The 24,373-nt window shown below is 46.0% G+C and overlaps 1 protein-coding gene across 2 annotated transcripts in view; it reads right to left on the bottom strand.

Moving 5' to 3' along the window:
• TET3 (tet methylcytosine dioxygenase 3) overlaps positions 1-24,373 on the bottom strand; it is a 121,097-nt gene that overhangs the window by 80,085 nt on the left and 16,639 nt on the right. For both annotated transcript variants that reach the window (XM_021670954.2, XM_064377826.1), the window contains one exon: positions 23,965-24,021. In XM_021670954.2, the coding sequence (XP_021526629.2) occupies positions 23,965-24,021 (57 nt within the window). The remainder of the gene's footprint in view (positions 1-23,964; positions 24,022-24,373) is intronic.

Raw genomic sequence — 24,373 nt, 5'->3', positions numbered from 1 at the left:
AACAAAGGGGGTGAATGTTATTTGCTGCAGGGTTTCTTCTGGGGATGACAAAAATTTTGTGAACCAAGAGAGTGGTGTTGATTGCACAATCCTGATTATACTAAAAACCACTGAACTGTACACTTCCAGTGGGTGAACTGTGTATTATATGATTTATATCTCAATAAAGCTGTAATTTCAAAAAAATAGTCACTTTTTATCACCCACCTTCTACCTCAAAAGTCTAAAAGGCTAAGGAAATGACAAAGCATCCATTGATCCTTCATCTCCATCTTCATAAGCAGCTTCGAGGCAAAAGCAGAAGCTGAACTTTCACAAGCTCAAGGACAGTGCGTGAGCTGCTGACCTCACCCTCAAACAATGGTGGGGTGACAGGGACAAAGGAAAGGAAGAGGCAGGAGTGTTGTGAAAATGTTCTCTGCAACTCTCTCATCAGAGTTTCTCCTTTTATTTCTCTGCTGGGTTACAAGTGAAAGTGAAAACAGGAGTGTCTTATCTAAGGGAAAGTAGTGGTGGTCCATGTTCCATCAAAGGAAGATGAAGAGAGCACCTCCCATGTCACTGCCTGGGACAGCAGGAGTAGTGGCAAGTCTTGAGAGGGGAGGAAAGCAAGCTGGGGGGCGGCCCTGAGCTCTGGAAATGCATGGGCAGGGGGCCCAGAAAGAACTACTGACAGAAAACCAGCTGATCCTCAGGGTAGAGTCACAGATAACAGAAGACAGGAAATGGAGCTTGGTTCAAAGGCCCTTAGAATAAAAAAAAAAAAAAAAAAAAAAGTTGGAGGGGATGAGTTTGCGAGAGATTCAATAAAATAAAAATAAGTGAGACAAAGAATATATAATATGCAATAAGCATGCCCTTAAAAAGCTAAATGCAAATCATCTGCAAAAAAAACAAATCATGTTTTTAGTATCTATTATACAAGGGAGTTCTGCTACTACAAGATAACCGAACAGTCAATTATCTGTTAAGCACTGCCCTTGTAATGCAAATAACCGCTCTGGAACCTTGTTAGGCAAGGAGGCCCTGGAACAGGCGACCTGCACCCTCTGGCTCACCCTCAGGACATATCTCAGTTAGGACACATCTCAGGCTCCCACCTCTGACTGGGGATCAAAAATTCCTAGCCACTGACCTCAAAGTTGTGGCGTAGAGGAAGAGGGAAGTGACAGGGCTGCTAAAACCCATACCCCCAAACCGAGGGTGTTACTGTTCAGAAAGCAGCAGCTGGGCCCTATCCAAGGCAGTGATCTTGGTTCCTCAGCCCTGATCTCAGGGACAGGCAGTGGCAGACCAGTGTCAAAAGTCCCTCTCTCCCCCGAGCAATGCCCTCCATCCCAAGCTAACACCAAACCAGCCAGGGAACACGTGGGGTGGGGTGGGATGCTGTGTGGCCTGGCATTGTAAAGACAGAGGGGGAAAGGGGACAGCAGGAGAAGGCAGCTCCCTGGGGCGCTGGGCCCTGCCCCACCTCTCTACCTTAGGCTTCTCTGGTGACACACACCTAGGAGCTGAGCATTCACTGGGAGCTATGAGGACACAGTCAGCCTCATGTGCTTAAAAACAATTTTTTTTTTTTTTTTTTTGAGATGAGGTCTTGCTCCGTCACCTAAGCTGCTCTCAAACTCCTGGCCTCAAGTGATCCTCCTAACTTGGCCTCCCAAAGCACTAGGATTTACAGGCTTAAGCTGCAGTGCCTGGCCAAAAACAATTCTTTAAAAATATCAGGAAAAACTGAGAATCTGCTCCAGATTAAAGGAGACTTCAAAAAAACAAACAAACTGGCCACCAGACATGTGATCTGGGGGGTTTCTCTCACAAAAGAGTTTGTGACAATTGGTAAAATTTGAGTAGGTCTAGGTTAGCTGGCATAATAATGCTGTATCCACATTAACTTCCTGATTTTGGTCACTCCTTTGTGGTTATTGACATGATTTTAGAAAGTCTACATTCGAGTATTTAGTAGTAAAGGATGTTTGCTACTTACTTTCAAATGGTTCAAATACAAATTACAGAGAAAGAAAACGATAAAGCAAATGTAAAATATTAACATTTGGGTATCCGGGTGAAGAGAATTCTTTGTACTATTCCTGCAACTTTTCTGAAGGTCTGCAATTATGGCAAAATAAGATATATACATATATATATTTTAAATACATGTATTTTTTATTGTACTTTAGGTTCTGGGGTACATGTGCAGATAATGCAGGATTGTTGCACAGGTACATACATGGCAATGTGGTTTGCTGCCTCCATCCCCCTGTTACCTATATCTGGCATTTCTCCCCATGTTATCCCTCCCCAGCCTCCCCACCCCCCAAAAATACTTTTTAAAAGAGTGACGTTACTGGATGTATCTACGGCTCTTCCAGTTTCTGTGAAAAGGTAACATTCCCCAAATCTTACAACGAGGAACAGGAAACAGGGTGAAGCATGCAGTCACTGACAAATGGCTGGTCAGAGGCAGGAGAGGCTCCAGAACTCAATTCTCTGACTTATCCCATCCCCCTCCACCAGCCCCCAGCTCATCTAACACTCAGGGACACTGAGCCTCAGACACTACCCTGGGTACCAGACAACTACTGCAGAGCAGAGGACAAGGAAGAAGGGGGCCTCCTGGATGTTCTCCAGGCTGGGCTGCAGCCTGAAGAGGCAAGGCTGATAGAAGAGAGAGCCTGGGAACAGGGTCCACCCGCTCTCCTCTCAAGACCCCTTCCCTGCACCCACAGACGGCACAGACAGCCCCTGTCAGATGCTCCCCAGAGGGCCAAGTCAAAGCTTCAGCAACGCACATACACAAGTTCTAACCATGAACAAACAGGACCACGCAGAGCACCGACTCACAGCCTGGTCTGCCAACGAGTAGAGCCCTGGGAAGGCAGCCTTCAAGCCCTCGCTAACCCAAAGGAACACAACATCTGAAAATCCTAAGCAAGCCTCCTAAATAACTCCAGGATGAAGGAAAAAAATAAAGTCACAACTACAGATCTGAAGATTAAATAGTATCAGTGAGAACAGTATCTATTAGAAAAATTCATGTTTCCATAAATAATTTTACTAAATGAGAAAAAAATAATTAAGGCTTCAATCCAAGAAGCTAGAAAATAAAAACAAAGAAAGGTAGGAAAAACTGAATCAGGAGGGATAAAGACAAATAGTCGATTAGAAAACAAAATGTAGCGGTATTTATAAATGAATCCAAGAGATGACTCTCCCGAAAACCAATAGAACAAACATATCTCCAACAAGACTGGTTATTTTTAAAAGAAAAAAACAAATATTAGAAATATAAAAGGAATAGGCAGGGTGCAGTGGCTCACGCCTGTAATCCCAGCACTTTGGGAGCAATAGGTGGGTGGATCACCTGAGGCAAGGAGAATGAGACCAGCCTGGCCAACATGGTAAAACCCGGTATCTACTAATAATACAAAAAATAGCTGGGCGTGGTTTCGGGGGTCTGTAATCCCAGCTACTCAGGAGGCTGAGACAGGAGAATCGCTTGAACCCAGAAGGTGGAGGTTACAGTAAGGCAAGATTGCGCCACTGCACTCCAGCCTGGGCAACAAAGAGTGAAACTCCATCTCAGGAAAAAAAAAAGAGAGAACTATAAAAGGAATATAACAACTATCTGTGAAGCGCTTTACTACAAACTTTGAAAATATGAATTAAAGTCTCTGTATGATATGAATTGGGCTGGGGCGGAAAAAGAAACAAAGAAAGAAAATATTAATTAAAGAACAATTTTCTAGGAAAACATATTCAAGAAGTAGTAGAAACACTGACAATATCAATCACCAGAGCCACTGGGAGCCACTGTCTTGAAGTCATCCAACCAGATGTGGCCAAACTAGGCACAGTCTCACAGTCTAAAGTCTCTGGATTAAGGCGCAGAAATCTGAGCTCCAAATTGCTCCTCAAAATCATAACTAAACTGGGCACTATGGTTCACACCTGTAGTTCCAGCACTTCGGGAGGCCAAGGCAGGAGGATCACTTGAGCCCAGAAGTTCAAGACCAGCTCAAGCAACACAGTGAGACCTCATCATTACAAAAAAACAGAAAAATTAGCTGAGTGTGGTGGTGCACGCCTATAGTCCCAGCTACTCAGGAGGCTGAGGCAGGAGGAGTGATTGGGTCCAGGAGGTAGAGGCTACAGTGAGCCAAGATCACACCACTGCACTCCAGCCTAGGTGACAGCAAGACCCCGTCTCAAAAAATAAATAAATAAAAATAAACCATAACTACATATCTGAAGATTGATTAGTATCAATGTTCATGAGGTACCTCTGATGATCACTGAGGTTTGGAAACTCCTGGCCCCTTGCTACTCAAAAATGTGGGCCAAGGAACAGCAGCATCAACATGACCTGACGGCATGCTTAGAAATATAGAATAAGGCCAGGCACAGTGGCTCATGCCTGTAATCCCAGCACTCTGGGAGGCCAAGGCAGGCAGATCACTTGAGGCCAGGAGTTTGAGACCAGACTGGTCAATTTGGTGAAACCCCATCTCCACAAAAAATACAAAAATTAGCCAGGCATGGTGGTGGGTGCCTATAGCCCCAGCTACTTGGGAGGCTGAGGCATGAGAATCGCTTGAACCCAGGAGGTAGAGGTTGTGATAAGCTGAGATCACACCACACCACTGCACTCCAGCCTAGGGCAACAGATCAAGAGACTCTATCTTAAAAAAACAACAAAACCAAATAAAACAAAAAAGCAGAATCTCAGGCCTCACCCGAGACCCACTGAATTTAAAAATGCATTGTAGTAAGAATCCCAGGTTTTATCTGGATGAAGAAGATAAGTGGAGAAGCACTGGTTTGGCCTATACCTGCCTAGTTGCCCTTTAATTCCTCTTAATTTGCAAAAGCAATACCTGTTCTGTGTTCTGTCTGGCACAACCAAAAGAAAAAAATAATAATAAACTGATTACTGGAGCTAGATGTGATCACACGAGCATGCGAAAAAAAAAAAAAGGTTGGTAAAATTAAAAAAAAAAAAATTAAAAGAAATTTGCAATACTTGCCGAAGCATGATAAAGAGTTAATACCACTAATATATGAAGCTCTCTTACCATTCATAAAAAAAGTATACACAAAAAGTAGGTAAAGGAAATCAAAATATATTCGCAAAGAAAAAAAGCACATCACAACTAAACACAGCAAGGAAAGATTTGCAAATCAAACATTTTGCACCCATTTTTTACCAATTAGAAAAGAAATAGTTTTTATAATAAACATGTATTATTTTGATAATCACAGAGGAAAAAACCAAAGATATTTAAAATAAAAAAAAAGGCATCCTAGAAAGACTGAAATAGTAACAGGAGTTCTGAGTAGAAAAATTATGTGCTTTTATATTTTTCTCTATCTGCTTATCCGAACTTTCTGACTTTTCTACAGTGAGTTTTCATTCTTTGTAACAGACAATGGCAAAAAAGTTTTAACTATTTCCTAGAGTTTGATCATATCTGAAAGGTCTTCCGGTGTTTTCACAAGCGTTTGCATAGCATCTGGTCTTTTCACAAACCATCATGGCATTTAAAGGCACGTCTTTTCAGTCCTGATCAAGTACTGGAAGCCCCAAACAGGCAGCCTCTTTTGTTACAGTAGTCCATAGGCCAGCAGTTCTCAAACTCCAGTGGGTGTGGGAATCACCTGTAGGAAGCTGGCAATGGATGCAGAATCCCAGGTCCCACCAGAGATCAACCCTGCCTGACCATGGAGGGGATTCTGACCCAGGTGGCCCCTGAACTACCTTTTGGGAACCCCTTCCCATAACCCTATGGGTCTGAGGGTGAGTGCAGACGAGGGAAAGGCCTCAGTTGGTTCAGAAACAAGGTGAACTAAGGTAGTCTCTTTCCACCTGGCCCATGTGCACATGCAGGCCTGGCCAGTCAGTGGTCAGTTCTGATGCTCTTTGAGAGGCCAAAACATGGATGGGGGAGGCAGTGTTGAAACAGACTTCGTCCAACAGGTGAGCTGAAGCCCTCAGCAGCCCTGCATCACAGCCTTACTGCCAGAATGCGCTCTGCTCCGGAAGGAGGCATCTGGAACAGCTCCATGGGTTCATAGAGGTCCATCTGTCAGAGTCTCTGCTCGGTACCCCAAGAAGACAGCTCCTCCAGAGCTGGCAGAGATGCAGCCGTGGATGCAGCTAGGGCCTCTTGCAGCCTCAGGGCCACCTGACTGGAGACTTACAAGCCCCAGGTGGGCACTGGGAAATGAAGTAAGAAACCAACAGGAGGGGTGGGAGCAAACAGAGCAATACTTGCACATCTTTTCCGCAATCCAGCATTTCTTGAGTGTACTCTTGGTTCCACTCTTTTCTGGGAATTAAAGCAAACCAGCAGAGGAGCCAGAGAAGCCTTTCTATATCCTCTCCCACCCTGAGTATGAAAGATGAGTGAGTGGGAAGAGGAGGGTGAGCACAGACCACGGGCTAAATGAGTAACAGCTCACCGCTGCCATCAAGCAAAACTCAGGGAAACCCCAGGACACACTGAACCAGACGCATAACTGCTATAGAGGTATTGGAAATCAGCTCACGTCCTCAATCCCACCTTCTTTTTATGCAGGTGGAGAGGCAGGAATCCTGACCCTGCTTAACAACAGCAGGGATTCCCATCTATCCAAGGACATAGCCCTCAAGCCCTTGAACAAGAGATGGGAGTTCCCTTGTTCCTGGGTCCCACCGAGGCAGGTAGACATCATCACCATCCTGGCTCCAGGGGCAGCAGAGACCAGTTGGGGGGCAGGGACCTGAGGGTCTGGAACCACTGCCAAGGGTGCAGAGTGAATTGGCATGCCCCAGACAGCTCCATCAAGGAATAGTGCTCCCCAATTACAAATAAAGGCTTACATATAAAATGCAAACACCAAGAGGGCACTGTGGCTCATGCCTGTAATCCCAACACTTTGGGAGGCCAAGGCAGGCAGACCATTTATGCCCCAGAGATCAAGACCAGCCTGGGCAATATGGCAAAATCCCATCTCTACAAAAAATACAAAGAATAGCTGGGTGTGGTGGTAGGAACCTATAGTCCAGGCTACTAGGGAAGCTGAGGTGGTAGGATCACTTGAACCCAGAGGTGGAGGTTGCAGTAAGCTGAGATCGCCACCACTGCACTCCAGGCTGGGTAACAAAGCAAGGCTCTGTCTCAAGGGGGAAAAAAAGCAAATGCTATGATAAAGATTAGCACATGGATAGTAATCAACTTCATGTAGGACATATTGGGTTGAGGGAATGCATATACTATGGAGGAGAACAGTAAAAGAAAAAAGAAAGGCACTACCATAAGATAGGAGGCAACTGGGCACATAGGTTTGTATAAGCTCTGCCTCCAGCCTTTCACAATGGTCTCCATAAGCTCTGCCTCCAGCCCTGATGAGTCCTCATCCCCTAAGGGAAGTTGCAGGTAAGTTTGTTTGTGCTACCTTGAAATGACTGGGAACTAAGAAAGCAATTCTCCCAACTAGTTAGCACTAATGAGGGTTAATGACAAGTGGGCTGTGGGTCTCAGGATAATAATGAGATACAGGCTCAGAGGGCTCCTCCCTGATGTCTGCATGTGGGAAAATGGCCCAGGACCTCCTTTTTCCTGTGGGGACAAGGCGGGTGCCCCATCTGTTATCCGGATCACAGCCTGCAGGCTTGGAGCCAGGGCTGCTTGAGATTCTGCTCCTCACCTTGGCCCAGGCTGTCACACTTTGAAGAGGTGAGGCTCACTGCCTCTCTCATCAATCTGATGTCACGGCATTTATTAAAAGGATTTACTGCATGCTAGGCTTTGTGCCAGGCACTGGGGACATGAAATGGACTGAGATGAGCACCCCACCACTAGGAACTCACACCCTGGCATACAGTATTGCCACAGAGGTACAGACAATGTACCACGAAGACTTGAGGGAGAAAGGGACAGAAGTGTCAGAGAAGGCAGCAGAGAGCAGCTGGATTTCTAATATGCCAGCAAAGATGGGATACAAAGTATAACAGAAAAGATCCCATTCCCAAAGCAACAACAGCAGCTACAGCACACCTAGGAAGAAACTTCACAAGAAATGTGTAAGAAGAAAACCTTCAAATGTTTCATTTATTTTGTCTGTTGGGTTTTTATTAGAGACAGAGTCTCCTTCTGTCGCCCAGACTGGAGTGCAGTGGCCACATCATAGCTCACTGCAGCCTCCAATTCCTGGGCCAAAGCACTCCTTCCACATCTGCCTCCCAAGTAGCTGAGAGTATAGGCATGCACCACCACACCCAGCTAATTTTGTTTTATTTTTTGTAGAAACGAGGGGTGGGCGGGGGTCTCACTATGTTATTCAGGCTGATCTCAAACTCCCGGCTTCAAGCAGTCCTCCCGCATCAGCCTCCAAAACCACTGGTGCTACGGGCATGAGCCACCAAACCTGGCTCTAAAACTTTGATGAACACACAAGACAGACTAGAATAAATGGAAAGATATACTTCCCTTTCTCCGGATAGGAAGACTCGTTGTAAAGCTGTCTATTCTCCCCAAAATAACCTGTAAGTTTCATGTGATTCCAACTGAAAAATCCCAATATTTTTCACAGAACATGACAAGTTGTTTATAAGCTTATTTGGAAAAAGAAATGCTTTAAAAAAAAAAAGGCAAGAAAAAGTACGTTTTAAACCAAATTGTTATATAAAAATGGTGGTAATTAAAGCAATGGAATACACAGACTCAGACAAATAGTTAATGAAAGTGAAAGAGGCCTTAAAACACCCATGATTGTAAGAGTATTCATGAAATGTTTAAGGTAGAACTCATAGACCACAAGGGAAGCTACAAATAATAGATAGATTGGGGATAATAGGCTTTCTATTTAGGGAAAGTTCAATCCCTATCTTACATCACATACAAAAATAAATCTCACCTTACAAATATGAATATCTAAAATAAAACTGAAGTAAAACAAGCCAAAATACTGAATTCTGGTTGTATAAAAATCAAATTTTTATGATAGACACAATGAAAGACCAAATAGGCCAAAATTTTTTTTCAAAATTTAACAGAAGTTAGTATCAAAACCCTGATAATGATGAAAGCTATACTATGTTTTCTAATTTAAGATGACAGAAGAGGGCTGGGTGTGGTGGCTCATACCTGTAATCCCAGCACTTTGGGAGGCCGAGGCAGGGGCGGATCACCTGAGGTCGGGAGTTCAAGACCAGCCTGACCAACATGGAGAAATCCCATCTCTACTAAAAACAAAAAATCAGCAGGTTGTGGTGGTACGTGCCTGTAATCCCAGCTACTCAGGAAGGCTGAGAGAGGAGAATTACTTGAACCCAGGAGGCAGAGGTTTCGGTGAGCTGAGATTGCGCCATTGCACTCCAGCCTGGGCAACAACAGCAAAACTCCATCTCAAAAAAAATAAAAAGATAGCAAAAGAGGTATCATCTCATTCCAGTTAGGATGGCTGTTAAGAAGGACAAAAAATAAATGCTGGCGAGAATGTGGAGAAAGGGGAACTCTTATGACTGTTGGTGTAATGTAATGTAAATTAGTACAGCCATCATGAAAAACAGTATGGATGTCCAAGATATGGACATCCATATCTTTTGTGTAAAAACAGTGACGATGTCCAAGATATGGAATTGACCAAAGTATCAGTCAATGGATAAAGAACAGGTGGGATACACACATAATGGAATACTAGACAGTGATAAAAAAAAAAATACAAAGTAAAAAAAAAAAAAAACAAAGTACTGTAATTTGTGGCAACATGGATGAGCTTGGAGGATATGTTAAATCAAGTAAGCCAGGCACAGAAAGATAAATACCACCTGTTCTCACTTATCTGTGGAAGCTAAAAGAAAGTTGATCTCATAGAAGCAGAGAGAAAAATAGTGGTTATCAGAGGTTGGGGAGGGGAGGGGTGCAGGGGAAATAGCCAAAGGTTGGTTAACACATTCAACAGTACAGCCAGATAGGAGGACTAAGTTCCGGTATTCTATAGCACTATAGGGCAACTATAAGTAATGATTTATTGTTTGGTTGTATGTGTGTGGAGTGGAGTACAGTGGTGTGAACATAGCTCACTACAGCCTCAAACTCCTAGAATCAAGCAATCCTCCCACCTCAGCCTCCCAAGTAGCTGGGACTACAGGCACACAACACTGTGTGGGGCTAATTTTAAATTTCTTGCTATAGAGAGAGGGGTCTCACTTTGTTGCATAGGCTGGTCTTGAACTTCTGGCCTCAAGCAATTCTGCTGCCTCAGCTTCACAAGTAGCTGGGATTACAGGAGTGTGCCACTGTGCTTGGCTTATTGTATATTTTCAAATAGCTAGAAGAGTAAATTTTGAATGTTTTCAACACAAAAAAAATTAATAAATGTTTACGGTGATGGATATTCTCATTACCCTGATTTAATGATTATACATTGTACACATGCATTGAAATATCATACTGTATCCCACAGATATGTATAATTATGTGTCAATTAAAAATAATAGTAAAAGAAAAAAAAAAGACAGGAGAATCTATACATTTTTGTTGGGTTTGTGTGTGTTTTTTTTTGGAGATGGAGTCTCACTCTGTCCTCCAGGCAGGAGTGCAATGGCGCGCCATCTGGGCTCACTGCAACCTCCGCCTCCCAGGTTCAAGTGATTCTTCTGCCTCAGTCTCCCAAGTAGCTGGAACTACAGGCATGTACCACCACACCTGGCTAATTTTTGTATTTTTATTGGAGAGAGAGTTTCACCATGTTGGCCAGGCTGGTCTTGAATTCTTCACCTCAAGTGATCCTCCTACCTCAGCCTCCTAAAGTGCTAGGATTACGGATGTGAGAGCCACTGTGCCTTGCCTACATTTTGGATAATGTTTATCATAATGCATGTAAGAATCATGTCACTCTTTTTTCTTTACCCCTATCTAACAGCACAGTGCCTGGCACAGATGAATTAGTAAAAGCTCACTGAATTTTTTTTTTTAAGAGACAGGGTCTTGCTCTGTAGCCCAGGCTGGAATGCAGTGGCCTGATCATAGCTCATTGTAGTCTCCAATTCCTGGGCTCAAGCAAGTTCATCTTTAGTAGAGATGGAGGTCTCACTATGATGCCCCCACTGGTCTTGAACTCTTAGCCTCAAGCAATTCTCCAACTTAGCCTGCCAAAGCACTGGGACTATAAGCGTGAGCCACCATGCCCAGTCTAAATTATTTTTTAAAAAAAGAACACTGATAGGCCAGGCGCAGTGGCTCACGCCTGTAATCCCAGCACTTGGGAGGCCGAGGCAGGTGGATCACAAGGCCAAGAGATCAATACCATCCTGGCCAACATGGTGAAACCCCATCTCTACTAAAAATACAAAAATCAGCTGGGTGTGGTGGCACGTGCCTGTAGTCCCAGCTACTCAGGAGGCTGAGGCAGGAGAATTGCTTGAACCTGGGAGGTGGAGGTTCCAGAGAGCCGAGATTATGTCACTGCACTCCAGCCTGGCGCCTGGCGACAGAACAAGATTCTGTCTCAAAAAAAAAAAAAAAAAAAGAACATTGATAATGTATCTTAATATACTGAGAATATATTAAGAACTTGGCCAGGTGTGGTGGCTCATGCCTGTAATCACAGCACTTTGGGAGACTGAGGGAAGTGGATCACGAGGTCAGGATATCGAGACCATCCTGGCCAACAAGGTGAAACCCCATCTCTACTAAAATACAAAAAAATTAGCTGGGTGTGGTGGCACACGCCTGTAGTCCCAGCTACTCAGGAGGCTGAGGCAGGGGAATCGCCTGAACCTGGGTGGCAGAGGATGCTAGGAGCCAAGATTGTGCCACTGCACTATAGCCTGGATGACAGAGCAAGACTCCATCTCAAAAAAAAAAAAAAAAAGAACTTTTGTGGATCAATAAAAAGACAATCTAAGAGTAATATGGATGTAATATGTAATGGACATAACAGGTAATATATAGAATAAATGCAAAATGGCTAACATTTTTAAACATTCTCATCTTTGCTAATAGAAGATATTAAAATGAGATATTTTACCTAGCCAAATGGCAAAAATTAAGGACAGATAATTCCTCACTCAGTGTTGGTGGAGAGGTAAATTTGATAGATATTATCAAATTACCTTTGGGGAAGGTAATTTGGTAATGTCAATTAAAATTTCATTTGTATGATTTTGTTCTATACAAACACTTAAGTAACCAAAAAAAATCTATGTACAAGCATATTGATAACCTCACCATTTATAATTGCAAAAAAAATTTTGAACCGTAAATATCCATCAATAAGAAACAAGTTAAATTACAACACAGCCATAAAATGAAATACTCAATAGTCTTGTAAAAGGCACAGATAGATGTACTGACATGGAAAGGTGTCTTCAACATATTTATGAGCAAATAAAAGACTACTAAAAAATAAGTATGGTACAGTCAGGAGTTCAAGACCAGCCTGACCAACATGGAGAAACCCTGTCTCTACTAAAAATACAAAATTAGCTGGGTATGGTGGCGTATGCCTGTAATCCCAGCTACTTGGGAGGCTGAGGCAGGAGAATCGCTTGAACCTGGGAGGCAGAGGTTGCAGTGAGCTGAGATCATGCCATTGCACTCCTGCCTGAGAAACAAGAGCGTAACTCCATCTCAAAAAGAAAAAAAAAAAGTATGGTACAAACAGATTACTGCAGGAAGGCAGTACATTCATGTACTCATTTTTAAATCTGGAAAGATGTATAAATTGTTAATAGAGATTATACTGGGGTGAAGAAGAAATAGGGATTCTCATACTTTTAATTGTTTGATATATTTAAACGGGCATATATTATTATCACTGAAAATTCAAAACTTTCTTCATTTTGGAAAAAAAAAAATGCTACCATTAGTTTCTAGGTTGAACTCGAAGTCCATCCTTTCTTCCTCTACCTGCCCATCCCTTTCTCCTGACCATCATGGCTCTCTAAGGAGTTAGGATAAAGAGTAAGAATCTCTTCCCCTGAAGCACTGCACATTCTCCCTTGGGTGTGACCCTTGGTCCAAGTCATTCCTCTGATGACTTGAACAGGTTCAGACTGGGACAAAGAGGGCTGTCCCCACTGCACCAGGCCCTGCTGGACCCAGAGAGGGGAGACTGTGCCTTTATCACATCATCATTGTTACCCTAGACTCTGCGCTCTAAGGGAGGAACCAGAAATGGGTTTTCAGTGGAGCCCAGGAGGTGGTGTGTAAGAGATGCTCACCACATTATTCCTGGCACTGTGGATCCCTCTCTTCTGTTCTCTCCATTCTTGGACACTCTTGAAGGATCCCATTGGACCATATTTTCTAGAGGCTCATGAAAGATGCAGGGAACAAGCCTTTAGCCTGCAGTCTAGACCAGCTCAGTGGGGCCATCAACTCGGGGTCAAAGTCTCGGTTTTTCTTCTGGCACATAGCTTCATTTCTTCTGGTGCTAATGTATAGACTTTTCTACATACTACCCAAACTTTCATTTAGGCTTAGGATATGCTCTCATTCTAGGCAAGAAATTCAAACTGATTTTGCTTAGGGAAAAATAATAATTCCACAGGTCCTGGTGGCTAAGCTAGAAGGCTGTTAGGGTCCCTACTTGGGGGTTTAGAGACAAAGCCCAAAGGAGTCACCACGTACTGCGCTGCCTAGCTGTGCCACTGAGTCATGCGTAGGGACTCTCCTCAGGGCCCCTACTGGGAGGAAGAGTGGTCGGGCTAAATCGGGGCTTGGAATTCTCATGCTGGGTATACCATCAAAACCTCTCCAAGAACTCCAGACAAAAAATATCAAAACAGAGAGAATTAGGCCACAGTGGAACTTAGAGAAAGTCATATTTTTAAATGTATTTATCAAAGAAGAAAAAAATAGAAAAAATGTGCTAAGGATCCAACTGAGAATCCAGAAAAAGGACATACCAAATAAACCTAAGGAAAAGACGATAATTTATGCAAGACTACAGCAGAAATTAATACTTTGGGAAACAGCCCAACTGACAGATCTGTGTGTTTTTAAATTACATAAAACTCCAGCAAAGATACAGAAGAAAAAGAAAAAATACACAATATTAGAAATGAAGAAAGTTAAAAAAAAAAAACACAGCTACTGAGGTAACTGAAAAGCAGTAACTGTAGACAGATTATGCTAATAAATTTGAAAAGGATCACTTTCATGGAAAATACAAAGTAAACATTTAGTAACATTTGTTATGGGGAGTAGTGGGGAGATCAGAAAGCTGCAAAGACCCATCCCTCAAAAAAGAATGGAATTATCATTTAAGCTGTACTAAATTATACCAAAGGATAAAGAAAAAAAGCTTTCACAGTCACTAATATATGAAGTTACTATTATTCTAATACTAACATCTGACAACAAAAACACTAAAGGAAAATTAGAGGTCAATCTGATTCACAAATATAGATGCAAAACTCCTATGTCAATAAATCAAATCAAACAGCATGTTAAAAATAAAAACCCATTACCAAATATAGTATATTCAAAGAATGCAAAAATAATTAAATGGAAGAAATACTATTTGATCTTCGAACCATGCTAAAAAGACGTGACAAAATCAAACATCCACTACAAATACAAAAAAAATTCTTAATAAAATGTAATGAGACCATTTCTTCAGCATGATATAGAAGAATTCAAATCAACAACCAGAAGACCTCAAACAATCAGCAATACCACACTTAACGGGTAAAACACTAGAGTCATTCACATCACAGCGGAAAGAAAAAATACTAAGGAAAAAGATGTCCTCTACCCAGTACATATTTGGCAAATGAATTCAACATGCAAAGACGGTCCTAGGAGGGATGCAGCAGTCTACAGACACAAGCATCAGCTCTGAAGTCAGATATCCTTGGCTTGGATTCCAGCTTCATCCCTTGTGAAACATCACACTCTGGTCAAGCTCCTGGCCTGAATCTCAGTTTCCTTTCTGAAAGGTGGGGCTACTACCACCTGCCTCGGAGCTGTCCTGAAAACTAAGAGAGAACTATGAAAACTTTGCCTCCGTGTGCCTGCCTCGCACATAGTAAATGCTCAATAAATGACTGCCAGTTATTATGTAGAGGAAAGTGTGCTACAATGTGGCATGACTCCATTTCTATAAACAACACTAAACAGGTATGTAGTACACAGAGAATAAAGTCTGGAGGGATACTCCAGTTAGCAATGACTATTAACTCATGCCTGTAATCCTCACACCTGTAATCTTAACACTTTGGGAGGCCAAGGTGGGGGGGATCCCTTGAGCTTAGGAGCTCAAGACCAGCCTGGGCAACATGGTAAAACCCCATCTCTACAAAAATTACAAAAATTAGCTGAGCATGATGGCATGCGCCCATAGTCCTAGCTACTCAGGAGGCTGAGACAGGAGGATGGCTTGAACCTGGGAAGCAGAGGCTGCAATAAGCCGAGATCGAGCCACTGCACTCCAGCCTTGGCGGCAGGCTGTCTCACAAAAAACACACAAAAAAATGACTAACTGGACTGAGAAATTATGGGCAAATTCCTCCCTTTCAATCCTTTCTATTTTCTTTTATTTTCCTTTTGGTAGAGATGAGGGTCTCACTATGTTGCCCAGGCTTATCTTGAACTCCTGACCTCAAGTGATCCTCCCCACTTTGGCCTCCCAAAGTGCTGGGATTATGGCATGAGCCACATACCCAGCCCTATTTCTATTTTCTAATTTTTCAAAAGAATATTTATTACTTACATAATCAAAAAGAGAATAAGAGGCAAAAAAAAAAAGATAAAATTTTGGATTCACCTGATAGGGGACTGGGACATCTAAAGCCCAGGTGGAAAAGAAACTAAAGGTGCTAAGGGAGAGAGTGACACCAGGGAGGGGCTGGAAGGGTCCCCTACCCTTCCCTGCACTGTATCACAGGAGGAACCCACTCAGTTTCAGGAGAGCCCACGTAGGTGTGAAAAGTATTTAAAGGTATTCCCAGTGGAGGCCAACCTGAAGCTCTCCAGGCCCAAAGCCAGCATGCAGTACTGTACTATGGCCTGGCCTGACCTTTGTCCAAATGCCGTAGAAATTCTGGGCAATGGAAACAGAGTGAGGGTACTTATTTCTTGAGCCAGGTGCTGATTACACAGGCATTTACTTGTGAAAATTCACCAAACTGTACACAGTCTGTGCCTCCTGTGTGTACACTATACTTCAATTTTAAAAGTTTTTAAAAATTAAAAACTAAGGAGAAAATTCAGTTTCTATCATTTGCTGTAGTTTCCCACTTAAGTTCTGGTTTTAATAACTATGAACTCATGGAACAGTCTCATGAAACATGAAACAGAACACTAAATCCAGTATTTTGTCTGACACGTCTGTCTTCACTTTTGCAGACTCTGTATTGATTATCATTAAAATTATCAATGAATGAGAAAAAATTTCTGGGGCAATCCAGGGGTATGGGAGAGGAAGGGAGACCCAAACTGGATATGGCAGCAGCTCTCAACCCTGACTGCACATTCAAATTACCTGGGGAGCTTTAAAAAATGCTGGAGCCCAGGTTCCACTCGACACCAGTAACAGCAGACTCTCGGGTGCTAAGGCCCAGGAATTGATAGTTTCTTTTCTGAAATCTCCTCAGATGATTCTAATATGCAGTTGGTGTTGAGAACTACCAAACTCATTGAACCAGAGGGACCGGACCCTGGAAACACTCTTGGCAAGTTGAAGCATGGCCCTGTCTGTCCCAGTGGCGGCCGTGGGGGTGGGAGCATTTAGGTGAGGTAAGCTTAGGGATGAAGTGCCCTGGCATCCACCCAGGTCCTCCTTCACATCCAGCTTCCCCCAGACCTCTGGCAACGACCCAGCAGGGAGCAACGCTCCCCACATGGAGGCAGCAGCATCTGGAAGGTGACGAGGAGGGGTTTCCCGGGATTCCCAGGGTGGACACGGAGTCCCGGCTTCTGGCTCTTAGCCAGGGTGTTCAGACTACTTTGGCCCACTTGCCAGTACAGCCCTAAGACACACGCCACTCCAACCACACAACCCCAGAGCTCAGCCCTAACTACTACCCAGGGTCCAAATGACGCCTCTGGGAACCCGCAGCTGGAAAACAGGAAACCAAGGAGAAATAACAGTGGGAGGAAAGGCCACAGGGCAGAGGTCGCCGTACAGCTCAACCATCAGGTAGGACCTGGCTCAGAGACCATTGGCAGGGCTAGTGAGGAGGGGGATGCCACAAGGCTCACCCACCCAGAACTTCCAGCCCTCATACCTGAAGCTCTATGCCACCCTTATCTTGAGCCCATTCTACCTAACTGTGCAGCAGGAGCCCACGAGTTTGACTCTACCAGATAGCTATCCTGGCTGGGCAGCCCCTTGGCATCTTACATATTACCTGGATGATTGACACAGAGCCCTGGGCCCATGCTTCATAAAGCAAGTCCTTGGAGGCTCTCTCTGCTCAGTCTAGGTTTTAGAGCTGAGATCAAAGCACAAGGGGAGGACCAGGGATGGACTGAGGCCATGAAGAGTGTCCTAGGACGGAGAGGACAGCAGCAGAAAGAGATCCACAGTGCCAAGAAAAAAATATCTCTTGGGCACCACCTCCAGGGTTCCCCTGAAAACCCATTTCTGTATTCCTCCCCTAGAACTCAGGGCATAAGGCAACAATGATCCATGTGGTGAAGGCACAGTCTCCTCTCTTTGGGTCCAGCAGAGCCTGATGCAGTAGGGACCTGTGCCCCAGCCTGAAACTATTCAAGCCACCAGAGGAATGACTTGGCCAAGCGTCACACTCAAGGGAGAAGATGCAGCAGAGAAAGTTAGTCTGGGGATCCAGACAGTGCTCTCAGTCCAGAATCCCTTCAAGGGCCTCTCTCTGCCTCCTATAGGAGTTACCAGCCTCCCTTAGCTCTTCCCCATCTGCAGAGTAGCCAGCAGGAGTCAGAGATGGAGCCTCCCTGAGGTACAGGAAGGTGGACTGGCAGGAAATGGCTCCTTCTGTAAATTCCATCTGCTTAGCAGGGCTAGGAACCAAGGCCTGCAGGCTAGAAAAACAGACTCCTATGGACAAGGATTTTGGGAGAGGCAGTGGATGCTGCAGAGGAGGCAAAGAGGACAACTCAGTCGGCACGGCTCACAGCTCAGGAGCTCAGTGTCAGGGACAAGTTGCAAACCCTTTCAATGCCTTTGTTTCCTTTGCAAAGCCCATGAGGTTAGGATTACACAGGAGAAAAATGCCTGGAGGCGGGGTTGAGAAATCCAATTACTTAAGCACCAAGGGCGTAAGAGTTCCAGGCCACAGAGGTAACCAGGATTTCTTTAGACCCTAATCTTCCTATCCTTGGAATGTTTGCCTCTTAAGGAATATTTCTGCGGCAAGATACTGTTACCTCCCCCTACCCCTTCCTTCCCACTCTCCTCTAGCTAAGGCAGCCAGGGTAGTAGAAAGTATTTTTACTTTTTTTGTCTAATCTTTAGCATCTCAAATACAAAGGTCATAGATCCTCAGCAGGAGAAAAGTACAGGGAAGATGGCCAAACTCATGCTGTCAGAAATATTGAGATGTCTGTGTTTGCAGAAATCAGGGCAGATTTTGCGATCAATCCCCAGAGGAAAAAGTGTATACCTCTAGGTTATTAAGAGCCACTGCATGGAAAAAGCTCAAAATTCAAGGTGGCCTGCCTGTGGCAATGGCGCTTTAGTCTCCTGCATGGTCAAGTCCACACCAGCATCCACAGGAGACTTGGCCTCTTCTTCAACTGTTTTCTTCCTCCAAGGCACGCAGTTCACACACATACAGTCCTGCCCTTTCAGGGGCTCCAAGGGCTCTGACAGGCCTCCATCAGGTTCCCAGACTTGCAGAAGTGAAAGTGAAGGCAGGAGGCATCCTTATCTACAGAAGCTGAGATGCAAGTAAATCTTTTGGGGCACTCAAGAGAATTTCTGGGACAAAAAGATCTCTACTCTTTCAAGCGGAGGCTTTGTCTGTAAGATAAAGGTATAGAAGAGTGAAAAAGTCATGTCCAGAAAGGGTGGGGAGGCATCAAAACAGAGACCCTCAGCTCTCCCAGAAAAAAGTTCAAAAGCAGTGCTATTCAGGATATGGCCCGTCAACTGCTTAACACCAATCCACCGCCACATACATGCAAGAACCAAGAGGAAGCCTTTGGGATCCGTTACAGCAATTTAAAGCTACCATGACATCCAAGGGCATGATCACTAGGGTCGTCTTACTTTGGATGGTGCTGGGCCACGCATGCAGCAAGCTGCAAACTCGCGGTACAAAGTGGGACCATGTTTTGGTTTTGTAATCTTTTGGGAACACTGCAAAAAACAAACCAAACCACAAGAAACTGGTGGTCCTTCCCCAGATTTAGTGTGAGAAAGAATTAACTTTGGAAGGCAACCCCTTCACTTTACACAGAAAGCTGAAGTCCAAAGACAGTAAGTGACCTCTCCATGGCTAATGACAGAACTCAAGAGTAGGAGCAGAAAACAGGGAGGAAGGAAACTAACAACTGCACTTCTCACCCTCCTCCTCTCAGTCAGTGGGTCTCACTGAAGCCCCCTGAAGCAGTAAGGGCTGCAGGATCCACACTGTTAATGAGCCCAAGGCAATTTCAGGTTCATGGTAGATTGCTCAGGCACAGTATTTCCATCCAGCTTTCTGAATCTCAAATCCAACACATCTAACGCCAACACATGCCTTTCAAAACTAAGCTCCTTTCCCAGCTAGTCCATTTCTGACCCCACTGCCCTCCTCTGTCATTGCTAGATCCCGGAAACACTGACTTATTGAAAACAAACTTGGCATGTTGATTCTTCCTTCAAAGTCCCTTGAGGTTCTCTGAGCCAGAGAGAAAGCAAATGTAAAGTACTGGGTGCATCTGGGGTGAGGATTCTGTCTGCCATGTGCAAGTTCAAAGCCCCAAACACAATGTTGAGGTCAAAAGCATTCAATACACAAAACACAAAAGCTGCCAGTGCTGGCTTTCTCACTCAAGAGTTATAATTTTAGGTATTAATAGTTTAGTCAATGTCTTTTACTTCCAATAGTTTCATGAGAATCAAATAACAATGATTTATCTTATTTTTCAGGACCTAATGCTGTACCTAGAACATGATAAATGCTTAGTGGATGCTGAAAGACAAAGGAAGAAGAAAGGGGGAGAAACTAGATAGGGACGGGGGTCACAGTCCTGAATAGTACAATAATCTACAGATTTGAATCATTCAAGCTTTCCCTGCCTCCTATTTGCCTAAAAGCTTCCTAATCTAGCTCCTTCTCCAAAGCTGTGGAGAGGCTGAGAACAAGGGGGAATCCTCAGCTAACTGCCAGATGCCCGGGTGTGAGAGGAAATGAGGCTGAAAGCCCAAGAGGTCAAGGGTAGGAAAGAGAGGACTTAACAGGATTGGGAGACCCAAAAGCTGAGCCAAACTATAGCCCCTCCCATACTCCCTGCCCCCACCCCCATTTAGCCAAACCATTTGCTGCAGCCTCTGGGGCATGGGAGGGGACTTGGCAAGACCACAAAGTCCAGTTCTAGCAGAAACCTCCATCTGCAGCTGGAGGGAGCCCAGTGCCCAGGCCCCTCCTCACCAGGCCCAGCTAAAGGGCTGCAGTCATCCTCACAGTGGTCCCTGAGTGCAGCTCCAGGGCCCCTGCACCACTGTGGACAGGAGGGCTCTCCCGTCAGCTCACTCATGTGTATATCTTGGAAGACTCTCTCCCTCTCCCATGACATTCAAAAAGGGTGAGGGTCACCAAGGAGATGTAGCTAAGCTCTAGACTCCAACTCCAGTTCTTACCATAGATGGAAAAAGCCCCCTCTTTCTCTCCATCCTCAAACTCAACTCTGAAAATCTCTTGCTTAGTTCCTTCGCTGCTCTAGCTTGACATGCTCACCTGCTTCCACATCTCCCCAAGGTGGCTGCTGATTGTAAACATACCCAAGAGAGAAGGGGTGGGAAACAGGAAGAGAGGAGCAAGCAAGAAACAACTAGTGGGAAGGACCCACAGTGTATAGAAAGTTCAGGATCACAGATCCTTGACAACAGGGCATTTTTGCAGTGGTCAAAAGGAGAGACAGAAGGCAGAGATCCTGGGCACAAGCCCAAAATAGTTTCCAGACATCCTCAGCCAGTCAAGGGTTCCCATGGGGCAGAGTGTGGGAGCCGCGTGGGAGCCTTGAAAACAGGGTAGCCCGGTGTTCTCGGCACTAGGCACTCACTCCTCTCCAGGCTGCCAGGGAGGAGGTGGCAGCAACAGTGTCTGCTATAGCACGTTCCTTGGGATGTCATGGGTGGACATGTAAGACACCAAGCAATAAAACATCAACTTGCATTTATCAAGTTTAACTCTGTGCCTATGCTAGGCACTACGTAGACTGATACATACATCGCAGATATTCTTGAAACCCTGGCAGGACTCAGCACACAGTATATGTGTCTATTCCCACTGGCTACTAGATACCACCCTCCCATGGGGCTTCCTCAACCAGCACCCATCTCATGGGAACACAGATGGTGACACCCCCCTTTGTCTTGTGTTCCCGAGTCTTGGTCTGATCTCATACCATTCCAAAACAAGCTCACACATCAGACATATCCTTCTTACATCACAACCTGATAATGGAAGAGCCTCTGGCAAAACTGCCTCACCCTGGGTATGTGGGACACTGTAGCCAACTGGCCACCTAAGGAAACTTTATGCGGGGAAGTGGCACCAGGGACAGAAGACTTAGAAGCGAGTGTTTGCTGGCAGTGCCCGAGCCGCATATTGTTTCTCAGACAGACAACTGAACAATAAAAACAAGCATAGATACAATCTCAGAGTTTTAACAACTCAGCCGGCTCAGGCCCTACTCTGAAAAGGGGGAAGAGGGAAGACTTGTTAGGAGGGCTTCCTCTGAATTTTCAAGTAGCCCCTGCCACACATCCACAACACTAAGGGCTGGGGTATTAGGCTGGGAGCCTCCAGCAGGACTGCGGAAAACCAGCCTCCATCTGGAGCCAGCTGAATGCAGGCAGGGAGACACAGAGAACACACTTGGAAAGAGCTGAGGAGAAGCGGGTCTGCCAGGGAGCCATCACTACAGCGGGAGGGGGTGCTTTGGGGAGTAAACAAACCTGCCAGCCCGTCCTTTCTCCCAGCACAGAGGGAAGCTCTAGGCTGACAAGGCTGGAGATACAGAGGAGGGAGGGGGCTGCCCCCTCCCTGAGTCCATCTGTCCTCATCCCCTTGGCCTGCTTTCCCCAGGCTGGGAGACAGAGCAGGTCTATTCCATGATCTCTGTGCCCACACCCCTGCAACAGCACATGAGGTGATTACAACTCCCCCAGCCAGCATCGGGAGGCCAGGGGAGGAAGCGGAGGTGGAACCTGGGGGTTCTGCTCCAGAGAAGAGCGTGGAAGAGTATGTAGTGAGAGACAGCATGAGGTGAGCTCAGCTCTCTCCTCCCTACTCACAGTATCAGCTATACCAATAGCCCTCTGTTGCCTCCGAGTCTCCCACCGCCTCATCCGAGGTGATCACCCACTACTCCCAGTCTCACCAAAACACACCCACTCAACAGGGGAGCCAATGCCACCTGGCTCCTCCTTCCCAGAAGCTGCTCCAGAAGCAAAATTCACATCCTTCCCCAGGCACTTCCTTGCCTCAAGTTCCTTGGGACAAAGCCAGGGAACTATCCAGGCCTCCTGATCCACCCTGCAGCCTTGTCCAGCAGCCCCTATCTCCCACGTGGCAAGCAGAGCCCCTATCTCCCACGTGGGAAGCAGAGCCCTTCCCTGCCAGCATCCCTATCCAGTCACTGAAGTGGCAGGATGCCACTTCCAGCACCTCCACGGAGCTTCCCACAGCTTTCCCAGGAGGCGGGAGGAGAATTTCCAGGGAGGAGACTAAGAGCATCTGGGGACACTAGCAGCTCACCCACCTGCTACCCAAGCAACCAAGATCCCCAGCTCCCTGAAGACTCCTGTGGTTGAGGGGGCAGGTGGGCTGAGGCAGGGGCAGAAATGGGCTTCCTCTCTGCTAGGAAGTCCCATAAGCCCTGACCCTGCCCACCTGTCCCCACACTCCTTCCCAGCCTCTCCTTTCTTGGACTTGAGAGGCAGCTACACAGAGCCCTTCCCAATCTGTTTTCTCTGCCCTGGGCCAGCAGAAGATACTGCTGAGTAATCCCAAACTCACGGTGGCTCCTCAGCCCTGAAAAAGGGGACAAAAGCTCAAGGAAACCTACTGATCGGGTCCATGCCAACCTGGGAGGAATATCTGTGGTTTCCTAGTAATGGCTGATACTCCACTGGACTCTCCCCTCCCCTGCCCCAAATACCCAAGCTTCCCCCCTCCCTGCACCCCAGACAACCACAAGGGGAAGCTCAGTGCCCCCTTCTCGGCTTCCCACGCACCTGGGAACACTCTCTTCCCAGTCCCCTAGACACCAAGCCACACAGAGTAACAGCAGACGCCCGCCGGATTCCCAGTCATGATGTTGCATCAGCCCCCACCCTACCCAAAATATCCTCACCCCCACCACCTCCTCTCCTCTCCAGTCATCTCCATGGTGACAGCAGCATGACTAATGACACCCTATCAGCTTCAGACTCAGGAGCGCAATTCTCCCTCCCCCTTACGCCCCCCCCGCGCCCCCCCCCGGGATTTCTGCAGATTGGATGCAAACCAACAGTGCCAGGGACATTCTCGAGAGATTTCCAGAGGCAGGGGTGGGGAGTGGGTTGCATGTCTTAAAAAAACAAAACAGTTCAACAAACCAAACCCCAAACCCCAACTGCACCCAAAACCATCCAGCTGAGAAAGCAAAAAGAATCCAAACAAAACCCACACAGGCCTGAGAATTCATTGGCCGCCCACACCCCCGCCGCCCCTCCCCCTCAGCTGCTGCTACACACACAGTGGGAGATTAAGGGATCACCAGAGGAGACCCTTTATTTTTATCCAATCCGGTCAAACACTTCACCGCCACCACACACACGCGCACACACACAAGGTACCTTGACAGCCGCTCCTTGTCCCCACGGCCCGGCTCCTTCACCAGCCTTTATTTCCACCTGCAAAAGAAGCCAGAGGGACGCGTGAGCCAGGCGGGTACTGGGAAGGTAGCAAAGTCTTCCTGCTACAGCCCCCAGCCTCGCCGGAGGGGAAGGAGGCGAGCAGGAGGGGAGGCAGCTGGGGCAAGAAAGGCTATCGGGGACCATCTTCCTGCCTCCAGCTGCCGCCCAGATCACGGCAGACCGGCTCCCTCACCTTCCAGAGTGTTTCTGTTTTCATTTCTCCTCTGAGAAGCCCCCCGAGATCTGAGAGGACGCCGCCCCCCGCCCGACCTCCCGCCCGCGTCCGCCCGGCTGTCCCCGGCCCCGTGCGCTCTACCTCGGCCGGCCTCCTCTGGTGCATCGGCCGGCG

This window comes from Aotus nancymaae, unplaced genomic scaffold, assembly GCF_030222135.1.
Source record: "Aotus nancymaae isolate 86718 unplaced genomic scaffold, 86718_ANA_hifiasm-v0.15.2.pri h1tg000017l, whole genome shotgun sequence".
In the NCBI taxonomy this organism is placed as follows: domain Eukaryota; kingdom Metazoa; phylum Chordata; class Mammalia; order Primates; family Aotidae; genus Aotus; species Aotus nancymaae.
Note: the sequence above shows the minus strand (reverse complement) of the source record. Positions and strands in the feature narration are given on the sequence as shown.